Source organism: Akebia trifoliata, unplaced genomic scaffold (genome assembly GCF_017979445.1).
Source record: "Akebia trifoliata isolate Shusen 1 unplaced genomic scaffold, ASM1797944v1 Contig00905, whole genome shotgun sequence".
Classification (NCBI taxonomy): domain Eukaryota; kingdom Viridiplantae; phylum Streptophyta; class Magnoliopsida; order Ranunculales; family Lardizabalaceae; genus Akebia; species Akebia trifoliata.
The window spans coordinates 1-22,050 of record NW_028237321.1 but is presented as its reverse complement, the minus strand read 5'-3'; the positions used below and the strand labels follow the sequence as shown (position 1 = coordinate 22,050).

At 33.9% G+C, this 22,050-nt stretch overlaps 1 protein-coding gene across 3 annotated transcripts; it reads left to right on the top strand.

Moving 5' to 3' along the window:
• Window positions 1-8,678: 8,678 nt before the first annotated feature.
• On the top strand, window positions 8,679-18,340 carry LOC147380881 (disease resistance RPP13-like protein 4). Of its 3 annotated transcripts, none has more exons than XM_086431118.1 (4): window positions 8,679-8,840; window positions 8,962-9,002; window positions 14,758-17,422; window positions 18,134-18,340. In XM_086431118.1, the coding sequence occupies exon 3, from the start codon at window positions 14,762-14,764 to the stop codon at window positions 17,393-17,395; it is 2,634 nt and encodes an 877-aa protein (XP_086287244.1). In that variant the 5' UTR covers window positions 8,679-8,840; window positions 8,962-9,002; window positions 14,758-14,761; the 3' UTR covers window positions 17,396-17,422; window positions 18,134-18,340. The 3 variants fall into 3 exon arrangements, with proteins under 3 accessions (XP_086287244.1, XP_086287246.1, XP_086287245.1); XM_086431120.1 differs by having other exon boundaries at window positions 8,951-9,002; XM_086431119.1 differs by having other exon boundaries at window positions 8,931-9,002.
• The last annotated feature ends 3,710 nt before the right edge of the window (window positions 18,341-22,050 follow it).

Here is a 22,050-nt window from a genome sequence, read left to right as displayed (position 1 = left end):
TGTTTCTCTTGCTTTTGATCTAGAACGTTTATCAACATTTGTCATCAATGCCTCTTTTCAACTATTTCGGGTAAGCAATGTGAATCCTTTTGTTTTGCCATTCAATTCTATTGGAGCCAATCTTTTATTAACATGTGTGAAGATTTCTTTCTACCAAGATATTTTCTTTAAATTTGGTTCTGCCCTTCAGGATCTTAAAAACCTCCATCGAATTGTCTCTTGCATCCATCATCATTTTTTTTTCCTTTATCATATTAACGAGCAGTTTTTGTCTGCTTTCTTCTCTCTTATTAGAGTTATTCTTAGCTTCTATTGGATGTTGTCATCTCTGGGTTATTTTCTAGTTTACCAACTTGACATCCATCTTTACATTCTTACACATCAACTTGACTCAATGCATGTTCTTAAGGTCTATGATCATCAATCTAGATCTTCCATCTAAATCAATATCTTTTGGGATGGAAATTTGTCAATTGATGCATTTGAATAAAAAACATAGAGCTGAGTAATCATTAGTTTTAGTTTTCCCTAACGATCGACATCGTTACTTAACTCTTCCCTATTTTGAATTAAACAACATTATAGTGATTGATGATAGTGTATACTATATATATATATATATATATAGGATTAGGATCCATATACACATAAAGCCACTCATAAAGCTACAACACGTTTTGTCTTATATGGACAAAAATGCTTGGAATGGGCTGATTTTTTGTGAGAGATGATTTCTATGGTGAGGAGATCATCCTCGCCAAAAATCAGCCCATTATTAAACTTCTAGCCCCATGTTCACAAGTTGAAACATTTTAGACTGTCCAATTTTTGTAAACCATTTTTGATGGGTTTAGAGGTTTTGGAATGGGATGATTTTTTGCAAGGATGATCCCCTCACCATAGAGATCATCCTCACAAAAAATCAGTCCATTTTGAATCTTTTTAACCATATAAGACAAAAACGTTGTAGTTTTATGTGTCTACGGAACCTAACTCATATATATATAATAAAACACAATTGTAGGTTCCACAGTTACTACAGTTTTGTGGGGGACGAACTTCTCATCCAGCTACAATTATGTGAGAATAAACATTCTATCGAGCAATAGTTTTTGTGGGACAAACTTTTCACCCCCTCTAATTTTATTATATTTTCTCTTTTACCCTTTTAACCCACTTTATTTTTTTTATCTTTTATCCTCTTAACTTCAACTTTTTTAATGATAGCTCTTAAACTTTATTTATTTTTCATTTATTTTATCTTAGTTAAAAATACCACTAAGACAAGCCTTTTTAACTTACAGAAAGGATAGAAAAGCTTAGAGAAAACAATAATTTTGTATGTTTTGACTAAAATATTTGAAAAAGTATCCAAATTTAGTTAATATGGTGGATATTAGAAAGAAGTCTCAAATGGACATATTTACATAATTAAGGACATATGCGAAAGAATTGTGATTTGTTGAAGAACAATTTGTAATGAGACAAATAAGTTTTTTGTTACAGTTGATTTAAATGAAGAACTTTGGGTCCGTATATTTTGCTTGAGTCATAAATGAATAAATGTTCATATTCAAGAGTAGGTCCTGTGTGTATGATATTGATTGATATAGTGTTAGTTGATTAAACTAGAGAGGTATGAAAATAAAGCTGAATGTTTTAGAACTGCTTTGGAATTTAAGAGCTTCAAAATAAGTAAACTCAAGAGAGTATGTGGAGTGCTACTTTAGTAATGATGCCTATGAATGAATGTTTAGTAAAAGTAATGGTTAAGTTAAGAAATATCTGGAAGCGATTATTTTGTTACTTTCGATTTTATGATATATAGATGGATAAATTAATGAATATGTGCCCTCAAAGTTATAGTTGGACAAAATTGAAGTCGTCGTGTGTTTTTGGAGTATTAAGGGTTTGATGCATTCCAATCAAATAAGAAGAAAAGCTTAAGAAGACTACCAAGACCATATATATCTTATAGAGTTTATTGTGGGATGATCAAGGAGCAATATATATTTGTGGATTGAGCGCCGCAGAGATGAGATAGATACTGGAAATGATTAAGAAAGATAAAAGAAATTATCACATTCTTGAAAAGTTTGGAATAACCCTTTTATTGATTTTTTTTTTTGATCGATAAGTTAGGAGTAACTCTAATCGGTGATAAACTAAGGGATAATCGTTTGAGATGATTTGATCGTATGCAATAAAGAAAACTTCAATTGGAAGGAATGTAGGAGTTGAAGACTAAAAGAGTGGAAGAAATACATTTCAAAAGAATGTGGATGAAGATAGTGAAAATGATTAAGAATACCTGCAATAACATAAGATATGGCTTTTGTTATTATTGAATGGTGAAACAAGATTCGTTTAGCCGACCCCACACTTTTCAAGGTTACACTTTGTTGATTACTGGTGATGAAAGTTCTTATTATATTAAATTGAACTTGGATGAGGATCCCATCAAACACCATGTGTTCTCTCCAAAAATATAAACCTCTGAACATCAGCCCTCCTTGGTATTTTACTACAAATCAAGGCAAATTTTTGTTGAGGGCTTGATTGCCTCTTTTATCATTAATTCGTGTTCATGTGCCTCCCTTTAATCCCTATTAGCAAAATGATCGTTGTTTATGTTGAACTTTGATGTCCAAAAATATCGTTATGAAATATTGCAATGTTAAAAAAAAATTGGGACTTTACTCATATTGATGGGAAATTTTCCAAAAAATTACAGGCATTTTTTCGTTTATCCCGAAAGTGTTGACAAAGTTATGATATAATGTTGACACTTCGAAAATAATTTGTTAGCAGTATGTAGCAGTTCTGTCAGCACATATGACACTTTTGGCATTTTTTGAAAACTTTAGTAATTATTTGAGAAATTTTCCTTTTGGTAGTATTGGGATAATGTTGGATGTGACGTAGCAAAGGGTTAATCACTTCTGACTTCAAAGAATTTAGCCTTCGATCTCTTCTACTTGGAATATCCTCTCTATGGCACATGTTCAAATTCTTCGATTCATCTTTGAAACTCCCCTTTACACCCTTCTCTCCTGAGAAGAAAACCCTTCTCTAGTGGGACTGTAATTTGATGAATCCAATGAAGATCTATTATTAATGGGGAGTGACTTTGGTGGGGTTGGATAAGTGTAAGTCTTGCAAGAAACATTTTTCTTCTCCAAATCTTCCACATTCTTGACTCGCAATTCTAGTTAAAGAGAAGTGGAAGGAGAGAGCTTTGTCGGTGAGGTAGATGTGGAATTGGATTGAGATGATGACCAATGTATCAGTGACTGAAAAGCTTATGTTAATGGAGGATGAAAATGACTGATTGAAGATAAGAAGTTTGAACATGAAGATGACTAGTTTTGGGGAAGAAAAATCAAAGGATTTTTGGATATAGGTTAAAAGGTTGAAGATAAGGGTATTTTGGCAATTTTACAGTTAATGAGAAAATACCAAGGTCTAAAGTTTGAAAATACAAGGACTTATCTCTAATATTAACCAAAATGTAGGGATGTAGGTCTAAATTATCCAGCTCTTAACATGAAAATACCCTTACCCTATGCTCTTGTTGTAGGGATAAAATTGATATTTCACATTACATTATTCTTTTAACAGTTTAAAAAACAACTTATTTACCCCAACCCTATTCTATAAATAAGGTCATTTCTAGAGATGATTTGGTAAATCATCTTTTTCAAAAAGAAGTTTGCAGTTCTAATCAAAATTCTTTTTAAAAAAAAATGAGTTAATTGTTATCATAAAGCTTTATTCAAAGGATTTGGTGTTTGGTTAAATGAATTTTATTCCTCTATTCCACTTTTTATATAGTTATTTTTTTTTGAAAGATAATCGTAAAATTAGATTCTAAGAGAGTCAAACTTAAGACGTGGGAACACTTTCTACTTGTCTTACCAACTTGCTAAGTTGATATCTTCAAATAGAGATTACACAGCCACTTCTTTAGTTGTTGAAGGTGTATTATATCTTCTTTCCATTATGCTAATTCAAGTTGTTTTCGGTCTTCTTTTCTCTCTTTTAGAATCTTAAACTTGAATATTTTTTCTAATTGAAATTATATTTAAATATCATTCAACATGATTAACTCATCTCTAAATCTTTACTAATATATGAATGAAAGAAACTTGTAATGGCATAAACTTTCACCACGTCCACCATTTATTCTAAATGCTCTTCGACATTTTTTAAATGGTATGCATTATAAAATATTTCTAATTAATATATAAAATTTATATTTATTTAAACTAAAATTTCATATACTGACCTACAATAACCTTGTTTGACTTAAAAAAAAAATGGTTATTCCGTTGAGCTAGCGAGGAACATTCCTAAGTAACTCAGCGTGGGTTTGGTAAATGAGTCGACAATGGACAGCTCCCATGAGGGGGCAATCCTATCATTTAAGAATATGTGTGTTTGTAACGAAGTTAAAGTGGAGAGAGTATTACGAATTTATGGGAGAAAATGTTAATAATACTCAAGTGTGGGTGTTAAACTCTCTTTTAAATGAAATTTTTAGTAATACACCCCAGCAAAATCGTTAACATTATGTTTATCACCAACAAATGGAATGTTAGGTTTAGCCCTTGATCGAGAGTCAACGTACCTTTCGTTGATGAAATAATGGTAAAATCTAATTTATTTAAATTTAAATTTTAATCTAGTAATTAAAACTTCTCTAGTCAAAATATCAACATTTATTTAACAACAAAATGGAACGTTGACTTTCGAGATATTAAAAACAGAACAGAACAATCTGATTTTTCCTATAAAGTGTAAGATGAATTCGGATGAATTCGCCACAAACGATTTATTAACAGATAAGTAGATCACTTTGCAATGACACACACATTACACATCCTTGATCAAGTAAAGATTGTGGGTTTTCAACAAACCACTTTTATTTCATTACAAATTGATGATATGTGAACGTTACTTTCCAAGGGATGCCGAGTCCAAGATATTGAAAACTTTTGATTTTGAAAATGCACCATTGCTAGGGGAACACGTAAATGCATTAATCCATTGAGATATAGCATGCTAAAAGTGAATATTAATCATAAAAACTGTATTTTAATTTTAGAATGATAATCCCTATAATCTCTCTTTTTTGAAACATAAACCCCCTAAAAAAAATATTTATGGTTGTCTAGCACATGCCACGTTAGGGGTATATGCGTGACTCTCTTGACGTGAAAAGCTCGTGAACAGTTGATTAGTATGCCTCGAGATACACAATTCAAGAGAATCGATTGAGTGTGCCACGTTAGTGGTGTACATGTGACTCTCTCTCTCTCTTCTTCCTTAACACAATAAACTGTAAGATCTTTATGCTTTTATTTAATTTTATCTCTATTATATGAGTGGCGTTGGGAGGCCCTAAAGTGAGTCCAACATTGTGTCAAACATTTTTCAAAACATGGCTTAGAAGTTTTAGAATAGGTCGATTTTTTCTGATTCTCAGTAAAAATTAGTCCATTCCAAAACTTCTAAACCCATCAAAAGTGATTTACAAAAATTGGACGGTCCACAATTCTTCAACTTGTAAACTAATGTTAGAAATTTCGAAATAATTTGATTTTTGGTGAGGATGATCTCTTCACTGTAAAAATCATCCTCACAAAAAATTAGCCTATTCCAAAGCTTCTAAGTTTACATCCTCATAAAAAATCAGTCCATTCCAAAGCTTCTAAGTTATGTTTTGAAAAATGTTTGACTCTTTTTAGGGCCTTCGAACGCTCCATCTATTATATATTGCATCATGGGATATTTGTTTATTGGATGTTTTAATTTTAGAAACCCTGATTATCTAAAGAGATCGCCAATTTCTAAGGAAGGAAGCTATTTTGCATTTGCACCAATTTAAGTCCTTTTTTTTTCTCTTTATTTTTTTGAAGCTTTTATGTATTAATTTCATTTTTTTATTCCCATCAAATCCTATATTCTTTAAATACATTTTTTGGAAATTGATCCTGTAAATCTGTTTCAACAGTATTCGTGACTGAGACTCTCCATCAAGTTGATGGTTGAGATAAGGGGAAAAACACAGATTTCATAGACATCAGTATACATCTTCTAGAAATCAGTATACATCTTAGAAATCCTTAATAATTCAACTGTCAGAATGAGAGCCTCGACCTTAGTGGTATTTCTATTAAAAATGTCACTCCATGTACATCTTCAAATGTTTTAAAAATTGAAAAAAAAAAATACTAATTCTATTTAAAAGAATAGAAGACCTAGAATTGATCAAATCAACTCTTGTGATGCTTTCGCCTTTCCTTGAAAAATTCTAGCATTCCTTTCTAACCAAATACCCCATAGAACCGCAAATGGCGTTAAACTCCAAATTAACTTCTTAGGATTACGAAAGCTCAATTCTAATTGTAGCTACTCCCCAAAGACACCTCTAATGGAGTCTGGAGCACAACAATCCACCCCAAATAAGGAGAAGATATGATCCCACACCACCTTTGATACCTCACAATGCATGAGTAAATGATTAGTGGATTCCTCGCTAGACAAACACATACAACACCTGTTCGGTCTGCAAAAATCCCTTCTAAGAAGATCTTGCATTTGAATTTTTTCCCAAACTATAGTCTTAAAAAAAAAAAAGAAGAAAAAGACTTTGATAGCATCCTTGGACCCCAAACTGCGACATCAGGAGAAGTCAATTCTCTTCTCGAACTTAGATCCTTATAAAAGTCCTTAACTGAGAATACACTTTTTTATTGGGGGCCCACAATCTTGCATCATCTGCCGGAGCTTCTCCTAACACACTATCAAGGCAACCCATCTACTTAGGAGCCTCTATCAACTCCCAATTGTTTAGTAATCTATTAAGATCCAAATCCCACGCTATAGATCCACTCTCTAACACCCAAAAGCTTGCAACAGATTGATTCGTTTTCACAGATAACGCATATAACATTGGTAATCTTTTCCTCAAAGGGCTTCCCCCCACACCAATCATCCTCCCAAAATCTAACTGTCCCCCCTCCCTACTTTTGAGGTTAAAATCTCAAGTCTCCAGGCTAGTTTGTAGGATAGATTTGGAGAAAACTTACGACCACGTTAGTTGGAGCTGTCTTAAGAATTTGTTGGGCAGTTTGGGGTTTGGTCATAAGTGAATTTATTGGGTGATGAGGTGTGTTTCTTCCCCCTCTTTTTTCTATATTAGTGAATGGATCCCCAGAGGGTTTCTTTAGGAGCTCTAGGGGTTTTCGATAAGGATACCCTCTTTCTCCCTTTTTGTTTCTGGTGGTGATAGAGGTTTTGGGTAGAATGATGGGAAAAGTAGTGGAGAATGGAGATTGAGGGAGATTTCGTTCAAGTGCATATGGTCTTCTTGTTACCTAATTGCAGTTTGTGGATGACACATTGGTTTTACTAGAAGCAGATATTGAGCAAGTGAGGTTCCTTGGCGGTTTATTGTGTTGTTTTGAGGCGGGTACTGGTTTACGTGTTAATCTTAGAAAAAGCAAGGTGTATTATGTGGGTCAAGTGTCAAATGTGGATCTTATGGCAATGACTTTGGGGTGTTATGTATGTGTTCTTCCTTCATCTTACCTAGGCTTATCCTTGGGAGCTCCTTGCAAGAATAAGAGTTTCTGGAAGCCGATGATAGAGAAAATTGAGATCTTGCAAGCAAATTACCTTTCTAAGGACTGCAAACTAACCTTGATTAAGAGTGTGTTATCCAACATTCCAGTATATTATTTTTCCTTATTTACTATTCCTAGAAACATGGAGTTGAGATTGGACAAGCTATTTAGATATTTTTTATGGCATGATAAGGTAGGGAAAATCAAACTTCATTTGGTTAGGTGGAGGAATGTGTGCTCTATCAAGAAATTGGGAGGGCTCAACTTCAAGAAGTTGGGGAGTTTGAATGGGACTTTGCTTGATAAGTGGCTATAGAGGTTTGGCGCTGAACGAGATAATCTGGTAAGTGGCTATTGATATATTTTGAGAAAATATTATATTTATCATTTTACATGCAAATTTACCGATGTTAAGTATTACTAAGTTATTTCATTACAACCAATGGTTACATTTTCTATTATGTTGCCCACATGATATGGGTTAATTTGTAAGAATATTTAGATTCTCAAGGTACTAAGATCAATATTAATATACTCGTCTAGATGCCTTGCACTTTTAATACTTATGTTTTCTTCTCTATCATTGGAATAACTACAGACAAGAACACTATATCGGGCTTTTTAGTTCTTATTATTATTTTTTTAATTTCCTAATTTAAACTTTAAAATGATTGTCACAAAAATCAAATAAAAATTATATTTTTTTTTATCCAATACAAATACTAAAAATAATTTTGACCATATTTTCCCTAAAAAAGGATTTGGCTGAAAAATATTTTATCTCCAAACAAACACGCCCTTATATTTAAATCATGGGAAACTCAGTCAAAATCCCAATTTCAAGGTTATTTTAATAATTTAGTCTTAACTTTTGCAAAAGAAAAGTTTCTTGAGATGGCCCCACACGGTTTGGATAAAAAAAAAGGAGCATCACGCTGCGCATTTTAGTGTCGTCAGCAAAGCAATCGAGATTTAAATAAATTCCTCGAGATTCACAAAGACATCTTGAGTTCTTTTTAAAGCATCGCGAGGCCTTTTTGACGGTGGCTTAGGCTTAGTAAGGCCTTTTCCCTCACTATCTTAGTAAGGAAAGGATTTCTCTTTTACTTTGACCCTATACAAGTTGCTGCTACTCAGTTTTCTTTGCATTTGCCTTGCCGTTAATCCACTGCTTTGCTTTCCCTCTCTTCTTCCTTAACACAATAAACTGTAAGTTCTTTGTGTTTTTACCACTTTTGATTTGATTTTTCTCTATTATTACAACATGGGATAGTTGTTTATTGGATATTTTAATTTCAGAAACCCTAATTATCTAAAAGTGTCTTTATAGGCCAATTTCGAAAGAAGGAAGCTATTTATCATTTGCACCTTGTAAGTCCTTTTTTTTTTTTTTTATCTCTCTCTTTATTTTTCCAAGCTTTTATGTATTTATTTCATTTTGTTTATTTTCATCAAATCCTATATTCTTGAAATTAAATTTTTGGAAGATGGTTTTATAAATCTGATTCCACAGTATTTAAATTGACTTTTCTAACTTCAACCCACACCTGAGACTCTCCATCAAATAGATGATTTTAGGATTCTGAATTAATGATGAATATATCCAAATGTTAAATGCAAAAACTTCCCCCAAAGCCTTGAAAGAGGGATTTCTTTCTAAATACCCCCAACTTAAGAGTAACTCAATGGCCCAGTTGGTAAACCTCTTCTTGCTTAATATGCCCCCTTATCCCAATTATCAAATTCAAATTTATCAATTTGCATGGCCGTTTACTTAAATCAACAATTTAAAGTGTTGAGATCAATGCGCGTAAAAAATATTGATGTCAACAATTTGAATCAAAATAGGTTGAGATCAACCATAATGTTACCCAAAGCGTGGAGGGAAACGCTTGAGTCATTGGAGGAATTGAGGAGCATTTAGAAAGAAAGAAATAAATTACGATTAGAACTATCGAGTTATTACTCAAAAGTTAGGGTTACTCAAAAACAAATCCCTCCATTAAATAATTTTTCCTAGAAAAATAAAATAAAATAATAGGACAAAATAATTGATGGTGTTATTGTGTCTTTGTAACGGTGATTGAAAGAAGTGTTGCGATCCATAACATTGTCTCGTTTCTATAGCAACATTGTGATTATAGAGAAACATAGATGCATTCATGTCTTTTAAAAGTAATTGAATAATTCTTATCATGGGTATCCCCATCCTTTGGGTGAGACTAATCCCATGGTCACACACACCGCCCCCTCGGAAAGTCTTACATGCAACTGGTTGAATCAAGGGTCAACCAGACTTGGAGGGCGGCCCCAAGGAATTCATTGTTTCATGAGGTTTCAAACACTTGACCTACCCTTCATAAGGAGCTTATCAAGGTTAGGCTAGCCACTAGGCCAGCCCTTTCGGGTTGTTTATTTTGTATTTTACACGGTCAGGATTATGCATGAACATATGAGTGCCTTGTCACTCGAAGCAACAAAATGATCTAATTGGTCTTTTGTCGGAGAATCTCAAAAGAAGGAAACTATTATAAGCAACAAACAAATCATGCAAATCAATCTTCCCAAGCTTTCTTTACGAAGTTATTGCCTTCAATCATGTACTCTTGGAAAAAAATAAAAAAATAAAAACAAAAACAAAAAAAAACTAGTAGCCTGCAAATGCACATTTGTTAAAAAATAGGATTTATACATGATTTAAGTTTTTATATTATATTTAAAAAAATTAAATAGACAATCTAATTTATATCACATTTTTGTCATTTCATATATTATAAGGTTGTTTAAAAAAAAAAAAAAAAAACTAAGAAAATAGGATTTGTACATTGATTTAGGGGCCTAATTTTTCTTCTTCCAATTTAGTTCCATTACGAATGGATCATACTCACTATTGTATTTTTTGTAGTAGCAACTTCTTCTTTTTCCAATTTAGTTCCATTACAATTGGTTCTCAAATTCACTATTATGTTTTATTTGTAGTAGCACATGGCTTTAAATCTCGTTCGAGATTGAGATGACTCGTTTGATTCGTCTCAATATCGTCCACCAACAAGACAAATTGACAAGTCATCTCAAACCTGATGTGTTTCTGAGATAAGGTGGGGGAGGGTGTTCATTATTGAATGAGATGACTCAAATAAATTGGAGGACTCATCTGAGACGACTCGGCCTCGTTCACGGACGAGACAAGACGTCAAGACGAGTTTTAAATCCATGTAGTAGCAATGATAATTGGTTTATTTTTATCGATTCACTATTATGTCTTATTTGTAGTAGGAACGATAATATAATCAGGATTGCACGTTAGATGATACAAATTCGTAAAATTTTTACATTATTTATATACTAAATGGGCTCATTAAATAGATATTCGTGTGTGTGCACAGATAGGGTCAGGTCCTGTTGACTAAAAAAATAAGGGATGACACAAGATCTTGACTTGTGTAAACGCCAAATCTCATAGTTGAGATTTTATGCGTATCTTAACAATACATATCCCGACATACTTATCTCAAGTATCAGTTTCAACCGTGTGTGTGTATATATATATATGGGAAATGTTCAGCGACAAACATTTTGGCAAAACATTTTTCAAAACATGGGTTAGAGGTTTTGGAATGGGCTGATTTTTGGTGAGGATGATCTTTACAGTGAGGAGATCATCATCACCAAAAATCAGCCCATTCCAAAACTTCTAACCCCATCAAAAATGGTTTACAAAAAATTGACGGTCCACGATTTTTCAACTTGTAAATTGGGCTAGAAGTTTTGGAATGGGCTGATTTTTGGTGAGAATGATCTCCTCACCGTAGAGATCATCCTCACCAAAAATCAGTCCATTCCAAAACCTCTAACCCATGTTTTGAAAAATGTTTTGCCAAAATGTTTGTTGCTGAACGGGATCCTATATATATATATAATATATAGGGGGCGGTTCGAGGGACGTATTGGAAACCGGCTGGAAAACCGATGCAAGCGAACCGTTGGATTTTCGACTTTCGACGGTTAGATCTCGCTTGAAAACAGAACATGCGGGCCAGCTGGAAACATCATTTGTTTAAAAACTTTTCAGATATTTTTAAAGACCTCCCTCCATTATTTATATTATTAAAAGTAAAACCCACTGTCTTCTCTCTCAAAACTAACACGCAGACTCCGTCTTCTCTCTCAAGAGTCTCCTCTCTACAAAAATTACAGATTCAAACCCTTCTCTCTCACGACATCATCCAAATTTTCAATAAAATTGGAAAATAAAAAATTGCTCCAACTATTTCTAACAGTGGTGATGTTTGAGAAAGTCGGCAATGGGGTTTCTTGTGTGGAACAGGACTTGTGGTCTGCCGTTCAAGGAAGAGCATTGGTTCAAGCTTTAAAAACATTCTCCAAATAAACAAGTCAGTGCTGGGAAAGAGTTGCAGCTACGGTCCCTGGGAAACTATTAACTAATGTAAGAAGAAATTTACGTCATTGAAGGAGAACTTTAGGAGCAAAAAAAATGTGGATTAGATCATTGTTTTTCACTTGATGGTGTAGCCAGGCAAGGCAGACAAGTGATCTTGAGAGATGGGTCATTGTTGCATGTTTGTTCTAATGATTCATTTCTTTTTTTGAAGATAGAATTAGCCCAACCTACATCACAATTCACACCCTGAGTGAGAGAGAGAGAGAGAGAGAGAGAGAGAGAGAGAGAGAACATTTTCATTTTTCTTGAATGATTTTCGTTGTCATAATTTACTACAGATTGTAATATCTTATATTATTCTTGAGGGGGAAAGGATATCAATGTTGATAGCTTTCCTGAAGAATCTACCATATGTCATGGAGCTTTGAGCCAAGAAATTTTCCACTTAATCCAATGATGCAAAGGTCTATATTTTTGGTATAAATGTCTTTCATATTCTTTTTCAGATCTTACATTGTTATCCATACAATGACATTGAAAATAGTTGGAGCAATTTTTTATTATAAAATTTTATTGAAAATTTGGATGATGTCGTGAGAGAGAAGGGTTTGAATCTGTAATTTTTGTGGAGAGGAGACTCTTGAGAGAGAAGATAGAGTCTACGTGTTAGTTTTGAGAGAGAAGACAATGGATTTTACTTTTAATATATAAATGATGGAGGGAGGTCTTTTAAAAATATCTGAAAAGTTTTTAAACAAATGATGTTTCCAGCTGGCCCGCATGTTCTGTTTTTAAGCAAGATCTAACCGTCGAAAGCCAAAAAATCCAACGGTTCGCTTGCATCGGTTTTCCAGCCGGTTTCCAATACGTCCCTCGAACCGCCCCCTATATATATATATATAATATATATATATATAGATATATATATGGGAAATGTTCAGCACCCTAAGTTTTAACCACACACTTTAACAAACGTTTTTTGTCCTACATGGGTTAGAAGTTTTGGAATGGGCTGATTTTTGGTGAGGATGATCTCTATGATTAGAAGATCATCCTCCCCAAAATCAGCCCATTCCGAAATGTTTAGCCCCATGTTTACACGTTGAAAAATTGTGGACCGTCCATTTTTTGTAAACCATTTTTGATGGGGTTAGAAGTTTTGGAATGAGCTGATTTTTGGTGAGGATGATCTCCTCACCATAGAGATCATCCTCACAAAAAATCAGCCCATTCCAAAACTTCTAACCCATGTAAGACAAAACACGTTTGTTAAAGTGTGTGGTAAAGCTTAGGTGCTGAACGGGACCCTATATATATATATATATATATATATATATATATATATATATATATATATATATATATTATATATATAGATGGGAAATGTTCAACACCCTAAGCTTTACCCTACACTTTAACAAACGTATTTTGTCCTACATGGGTTAGAAGTTTTGGAATGGGCTGATTTTTGGTGAGGATGATCCCTATGAATAGAAGATCATCCTCACAAAAAATCAGCCCATTCCGAAATTTTTAGCCCCATGTTTACAAGTTGAAAAATCGTGGCCCGTCCTTTTTTTGTAAATCATTTTTGATGAGGTTAGAAGTTTTGGAATGAGCTGATTTTTGGTGAGGATGATCTCCTCACCATAGAGATCATCCTCATAAAAAATCAGCTCATTCCAAAACTTCAACCCATGTAGGACAAAACACGTTTGTTAAAGTGTAGGGTAAAGCTTAGGGTGGGGAACGAGACCATATATATATATATATAGGGAGCAGTTTGGCAGCCCTAAAGTTTGCCAAGTTTGGTGCCAAACATTTTTTCTAAATCACTTTTGATGGAGTTAGAAGTTTTGGAATAAGCTGATTTTTTGTGAGGATGATCTCTTCTTGGGCTGGCGTTAGAAAAAGTTGGTGTGGAAATAGAAGCTCTCATTATAAGTATGTCCTCAACATGGATCTGTTTTTTTTTTTAAAGAGGGAATTGAGTCCAATAAATTTTCTCATAGAGGGAGGGGTTTAATGTAAAAGAATTCATCCTGAATTTTCCTACCTGTGGAAAATTTCTTTAATTATGGGAAGATCAACTAAAATTCAATTTCTCAACCAAATGTTGAAACAAAGGAATGCAAATTCACTTTTTCTCAAAAATTGTTTTTCCCAATGTATTTTACTAACTAGTAAACAAAAATTCCATTAATCTTCTTTTTTGTCGTGGTTTGATTTTGAAATTCAGTTAAAGGTTCACATTAATATACTAATCTAGATGCCTGCACTATTAATAATTTAGTTTTCTTCTCTATTATTTGGGATAATTCTACAGGCAAGAGCACTAATATATTGGGTATTTTAGTTTTTAGTTTATTTCTTGCATGTTTTTGCCTTTTAACCCTTCGTTTGGATTGAGATAAGGGAAGAGAAATGAGCCACTTTTCTCTCATTCTATCATGTTTGGGAAGTTAAGTGAGCAGAAAAAAGAAAGTTAATGAAGAGAAAAATGTTCAATTTTGATTCTCTCCCAAATAGGAGAGTTTTGGAGAGAAAGAACAAATTAATATTAAAATGACAGTTTTCTCTCTTATCAAACCAAACAAGGTGGAGAGGAGGTTAATTATTAATATTTTTTATCTCTTAATGAGGTTCTCTTCTCTTCCTTCCATTTCTCTCAATCCAAACAGATTGAAAGTTTAATGAATTTTGATAAAGAAAATTAATGTGCAGGAAAATGTTGGATGCGGTCATAACTGTTCTCATAGAAAAATTGGTCGAAAGTCTCCTAAATGAAGGTTTTCATTTGCCTGAATTTCACAAGCAGTTTAAGATTGTGAATGAAGAGCTCAAGTTAATGCAAAGCTACATCAAACAAGCAGAGAGAGTGAGAAGGAAGGATCAAAATGAAGTTCTTAAGACTGTTGTCGGGCAATTGAGAGAGTTACTATATGATGCAGAGGATATTATATCTGATTGCAAGCTGTTTCTTGAAAGAAGAAAAAGGACATCGAAGTTCAAGCGTTATTGCTCTCCTTCATTCTGGAAATTTCGTTACAGAGTGGGAAAGAAGCTTGGTGAGATAAATCAAGAAATAAGAAATCAAATAGAGATGATGAGTCCTTACATTCCTGCAACTCTTGTCCCTTCGAACCAAGAGCAAATAGAGTGTAATCGACCAACGAGTTACCCAATTCTAATAAAAGATGATGAAATAGTAGGCATGGTGAATGATGTGAAGAAAATTAAGCAATGGGTCTTAAACCCACGACAAGGGCCCTTGAACATCATTGGAATAGTCGGTATGGGTGGGATAGGCAAAACAACCCTTACCCAAAAGATACAGAATGATGGTGATGTTAAGCATTACTTCGATCATATCTTGATGGTGACTGTCTCACAAACTTTCAAATTTGAAGAGTCTATCAAGAATATGTTGAAAGAAATTAGTGGGCGCAAAGACTTTGCAAACATTGATGTATATCAATTACTGAAGGAACTACAAGACATGCTGCAGAGGAAGAAATGCTTGGTTATCCTGGATGATGTATGGAGACTAGATGAATGCTCATGGTGGGAGTGTTTGAAGGCAATTTTGGTTCACCGCAACAGTGGTGTCATTGTCACAACTAGGGATGTGGATGTGGCTCGTTCAATGGGAGTGACTAAGATGCACACACACCATACTCTCTGTGATAAAGATAGTTGGTCATTATTTACAAAAATAGCATTTTCAAGGGAAGGAGGCCAATGTCCGAATTCAGAGTTTGTGCATATTGGTAGGGAGATTGTTGGTAGATGTGGAGGGCTCCCGTTGGCGATCAAAGTCGTGGGTGGAATGATGCTGAATAAAGGAAGTTCGACCAAGGAGTGGGAGCGGATATCTAAGAACCTACGCGAAGAATTGGATAAGAAAGGTGAACTAATCTTTTCTATGCTACAATTAAGCTATGATGAGCTTCCTTGTCATTTGAAACCATGTCTGTTGTGTTTGGCTGTGTATCCCGAAGATTGTGATATATCATCTGAAGATATTATTAGTTGGTGGATTGGTGAGGGCTTTGTTCAAGTAGGGAAACAAGGAAGGACTGCATATGATATTGGAAAAGAGTATCTTGATGAATTAATCAGCCGATGTTTATTACTTCTTAAAATTGAGGAGTTTTCTGGGGAAAAAGCTCTTTGGATAAGAGTACATGATATGGTAAGAGAAATGATTAGAAGGGTCGCAGAGGAAGAAAATTTTATTTGCATGAATGATGGGGGGAAGTCTTCCTCTATCCAATCACGTCGAGTAGGAATGGTGATGAACACAGATATAAATCTCTTTATATCAAGGGAGCAAAGCAATTTCAAATCATTGCGGACAATAATAGGGATTGATTTAGAAGAGAGTGAGGAGTTGGTTCTAAATCTAGAATCAAAGCTATGCCAATTAAAATGGTTGAGGGTTTTGGTTATTCATTTTAAGGATGATTCATCAACTGAGAAGAACCTTAAAAGAGTAGATTGGTTGAGTGGGATAGGATCACTGCAGCATCTCGTTTGTCTTCAGATTCGAAATTCTGAATTGGAGAGGCTTCCAGATTCTATTGGAAACTCTCAAAGTCTTCAAATTTTAAGCCTAATGAATTGTCCTAATTTAAAGAGATTGCCAAAAAATATAGCATCCTTGGAGAAATTATGCACCTTGGATTTATTAGGTTGTGAGTCTATAGAATTCCTCCCCAATGAGATTGGAAACCTTCGACAATTGTGTATATTCTCTTTTTCCGTGAATTCAGAAGTCAAGGATGGGTTTCGCATTTCTGGGTTGAAGAAATTGACTCAAATCAGCAAACTTGTGTTTTCCATAGATTCAGAAGATGGGATAGAAGAAGGGGAGCTGAAGGTGTTGTCAGAACTCACACAATTGGAGTGGTTGTATATACAATTTCCAAGCAATAACAATGGTGTGGAGGAACGACTACGACTAGCAAGGAAAGTAGATCATCAACTACTCTCACCTCTTAACCAGCTCTCAGAGTTATATCTTAGAGGAGAAGTAGGAGAAAAGACACCTATTTGGCTCAATCCAACCTCTCTTCCAAATTTAAGGTATCTTACCATTTATGATAGTAAATATCTCAGCCATATGAGTCCAGAATTCTTTGGGGACGATTCTAACAACAATAATAATAGTACCACCGTCAATGTCTGGAAATTGGAAATTTTAATCCTTTGGGGTTTAGACAAATTGGAGGAGGAGTGGCCGAGAATGCAAAAGGCAATGCCATTTCTAAGACTCCTAAATGTTCATGCGTGCCCAAAATTGAAAACACTCCCTTTTGACTTGAATGAATATGGTAGCGGCACTTGGAGGAAAGAATGAACTGTACATCTTCGATTTCGATGTAATGTAAGTACTACCCTCCTTCTCCTTTAAAATGTTTGCATATTTAATTTGTTCTCTTGTTCTTTCTTTTACTTTCTGTTGGACATTCATTTTCAAGAGATTACTACAGTCTTTCTAGCTTGGGATGAGTCCACTTCGATTCTTCCTAGGGATCGATTCAGTTTTCTTGGCATCTCAACCGTCAATTTAAATTTGATGGAGAGCGTCTACCATGGGTTGGGTGTAGACACCGATTAACCTTTTTATTTTTATTTTTTAAATGCCCATTAAAAGAAATTAATCCTTGCGATTTATTCATGTTTCACAAAAATGAGCACATCATCTTATTATACTCATCTCTATGAGCCAGCCCTTAATATTCTTCATTTATCCAACTAAAATGTATTCTCTAATCATATCCAGACTCATGGATTTATCATCTCATCCAGTTGCCCATAATATCGAGTTGTTTTGTCTCAAATGAGTCATCTTGTTAAAATCATTTTTAATAATTTTTTAGGTAATTATTAATTTTCTATTATAAGCTCGATCAATAGATGTAGCTCATGTCATTAAAAAAAAAAAAACTATAGATCATATAAATAATGTAATAGGATTCATTTACTTGACTCCAAAACTTTGGGATGAGGTTTTGTTTATGTTATATTCAATTTGATTTGGTATGATAATAGTTGGCGAGGGGATATATTTAACTTTTGATTTTTATTGATCCAGATGATAGGCATTGTGTTTGGTAATGCTGCCAGCTTCTATGATTGGGATTTGCTTCTTGGAATTGCTCTTTGGAAAAGTGAGAAATAACAGTTTCTAAATTACTATATTGTTGATGTGTGTAAAATCTGGGATTATTGCTTGTTGAAATTGATATAACTATTGGATTCTATTAAAATTACAAAATACCATAAATTGTAAATTAAGAATTAGTTGATATTTGTTAATCTTCTCTACCGTATATTATATTTTGAAAGACTGTGTGAACCTTAAAAATAAAAAATATTAAAAGGCATGCCTTAACATGGTGTCAAAACTTGTCCAAGACTGAGACGTATTGCCTGAGTTTCTTGGTATCAGGGCATAGATGAGACAGATGGACAAGTCAATTTTTCGGATGAGATTTAAAATCCTATGTTCATTTTTCAATTTTTTTAATGAGATGTGTCAAATGCATCAGAAAACTCGTTCGAGACGACTTGATATCTGGCATGGATGAGACGTGCCGCAAAACTGAGTTTTAAGCCCATGTGCCTTAATGATGGGGTAAAGAAGTAAAAGCTCTTTGAATTCCTTTCGAAATTGAGAGATTAAGAAGGATTTAGAGGTAAAATCCTCTTAAGCACTCAAGTGCACAGAGCCCCTAGTGTTTTCAAATAAATAACCAAAATGCCTTCCTCTCCAATCTTTAAGTCAATCATCTTCAATGGTACAATCTCTAAATCAATCTCTAAAGTTTTTACTCTCGGTCTTGAACCTTGAGAAGTTTTCTTCTAAACCTTTAAAGCTCAATAATATAAGAGTTTTGGAGAATTACAAGAAAGGATATTTCCAAAACCAGTCATCTTAAAGGTGGAAAATCTACTTACTTCAACATACATACCTCAAAACAGAAATAGAATTTTTTGGGGTGAAGAAGAAGAAAATGACTAGTTTTGCGTAAAAAAATCAAGCATGGATTTTTAAGTAGAATTGAACCCTGGTTGGACCACGATTCAGCCATTTGAGTAGAGTTTCGGTTCCATCATTGGTTTGGTTTTTAAAAAGTTGGTTGGGCTAGCTCACAATGTTGTTCTTTTTGCAAAGGATAAATATTTTTTGAACAGTTCGATAAAAAGATTGAATCTTCAAAAGACGAGGGATCATCATTTCTTGTTCACCATTATAAATAATCGGAATGCAATTCCAATAGCCGGTGAAAATCTCAAATAAGGTGAGAGAGAGAGAGACAATTGTGTACAAGAAAGTTCTTTAAGTATTTAAAATTTTTCTTAGGGTGATTGTGGATGAGAGGGCAATTTGGAAAATAAAATTTGAATAATTGTGTTATTAAACAATTATTTTTGGGTTGGTGAGCCCGAAAACATGAGACACCATGACATTTTAAGGATTTTATAATTTGAAAAAAAAAAAAATTAGGAGGGAAAAAAAAATTATATTTTGCATCCTTTTTGGGTAATTGTAAGGACCTGACACTCCATCTATAGCATACCATACCCTTTATCCAAAGAATAACCAACTTCCAAAGCAAAGCATAATTTATCCTTTTCACCCCCTAACTATCCAAAGCATATTTTATGTTCTTTTTCACATTAATTGGTCTTTATACCTTGATCTCATCTCAGATATGTTAATTTTCACCTTTGTTTCCACCACATTTCATTTGGCAAGCTCCTTTCTCTTCCACAACACAGCAAAATCTACATCTAACTGTAAGTTTTTTTTGAGCTTCTTTGCATTTTATTTTTCTAATCTAATCTATAAAATAATGGTTTGATCATTATTTCAGTAAAACTAATTAAATTATCTAATTCCGTCATTGTAGGCCAACATTCTCTAAAGAGGGAAACAATAAGTTCTTGTAAGTCATTTTTCATTTACTAATTTTTTATTTGTTTGTTGAGAATTTAGATTTGTATATCCTTGTTATTGCTGTGTTGTTTCTGCATTCCTTCGATTAAATACAGACCATGGTCTCAGATTTCAAAATGCTATGTGGCACATCCTTTCAGCCATATTTATTCATCAATATTTTACGCACTCTTTGGTGCGATTATATATCACCAAAAATCAAGTAGTTTCAGTGTGGTCCTCGATAATGCCAAATCATAACCCATTTACATAAATAATTCCAATATTTCCCTGATTGATGAACTGAATTAATTTGATCACAAAAGTATTTGGGATTTACACCAAATGCCCCAACAGCTTTTAGACAATAAATAAATAAGTAACATTCTCAATAATCGTTTTCTTGGAAGAAATGTCCTTCAATGACCAGAGCTTCTGGAGCCTCCGGACGACAAAATCATTGGAAAGAACATGGCCTTTGTTCTCAGCATTTTGGCAATTAGTCACCAATGAATTATCATATAAGACCATCGTTACATCAGCCCCAAGACTATCAACCTTTGTCCTTATGCAATCTTACAAAGATCATAAAACACTCTTTGCTAATTGGTACAAGTTTTTGACCCAAGAAATTTTATGTCAAATAATGTTACATGAGATTTTGCTTGTTTGCATACATGGTATATTAAAACAAATCCTACAGACTCTGCACTTTTGCTTATATGTATGTGCTTGCTTTTTCACATTATCTTGGTCCTTCATCATTATCTTTCCTTTAATGATTTACAAGTGTTAAGGCATATCACCTAGGGCGGATATGAGTGTGTCCATATCCATATTCGAAATTTTCATCTGGATCCGGATCCAAATCCAACTTGGATCATATTACTAAACTCACCTTCTCCTCTCTCTCTATTCTTTGGATCGTCTAGGGTCTACCATCTTGATGGATTAAGACCGAACATACTAGAATGAGTGCCCCAACATTTTGGTCGATTGCTATGATAGGGGTGACAGTCCATTCTTATATAGATCAGACTTGAGAGTAGAGGGCCTAGAGTTCCTCTTTTATCATGATTCCTCATCGTCAAGGTTTCCTTAATAAAATAAAACACTAATAAGGATTCTTTCTTATTCTAACAATTTAGGGTTTCCCAATGTGTAATGATTTTTGTACCTCAACCTGATAGGGTGACTCAAAAACTCAACTGACGTGTACCTTGCAAAAACCGAAGATTTTTCCCCTTAGAATACACAACTGTACATCCCCATAAAAACATGTACAATCGTGTATCCCGAGGGGAAAAAATTCTATGGTTCTTGAAGCTGCCACGTCAATGAGTTTTTGAATTACCTTGTCAGGTTGAGTTACAAAATCAGCACACTTTGCACCTGCCAATATATCAACATTCCTTTTATATAGAATCCAATTGGAATAAAATACCAAACTATGTAGGCCGTGAGGAGCGTACCAAAACGTGGTCTACATAAGGAACTAATTTTAGTTTTGTAGATGAGAGGATATATTTGTGACAGTAGGTTTAAACAAGAATTCCTTCACATGAACTCGTAAGTACACTTAAGTACCATGTGCTATGTTATGTAACTTGAGAGTTAGCTACTTATCTCATGAGAAATCCTACAACACTGTGGCAAGCTTATGCATGAAGTGCTTAGCTTCATCTATATTATTATATAAATAATATAGAAAAAAAATTCTTAAGCAAAATCCTTTATTAATGGAGAAATAAATAAATTAATGATTTCATTATATTTTTTTAATGGTAATTAAGCTGGACTTGAATCCACCACCTCAAAGTTGCTTTGCAATTTGTCAAAGACTGAGATATGGGTCTAACTCGAGACTATGTCAAGATATTGTTTCTAACAATGAATTGGTATTATAATAGTGATTCTAACCTATTGCAAAGTCACCACGGTCAAAAGATAGGAATTGGTATTATAATAGCAATCAACTTGGAGTAACTTGATCTGGGACCTTTCCCTCTCACTCCAAGTTGTGCCCACTACACATCGGGAAAAGGTCCCTTTTGATATTGCCTTGCATC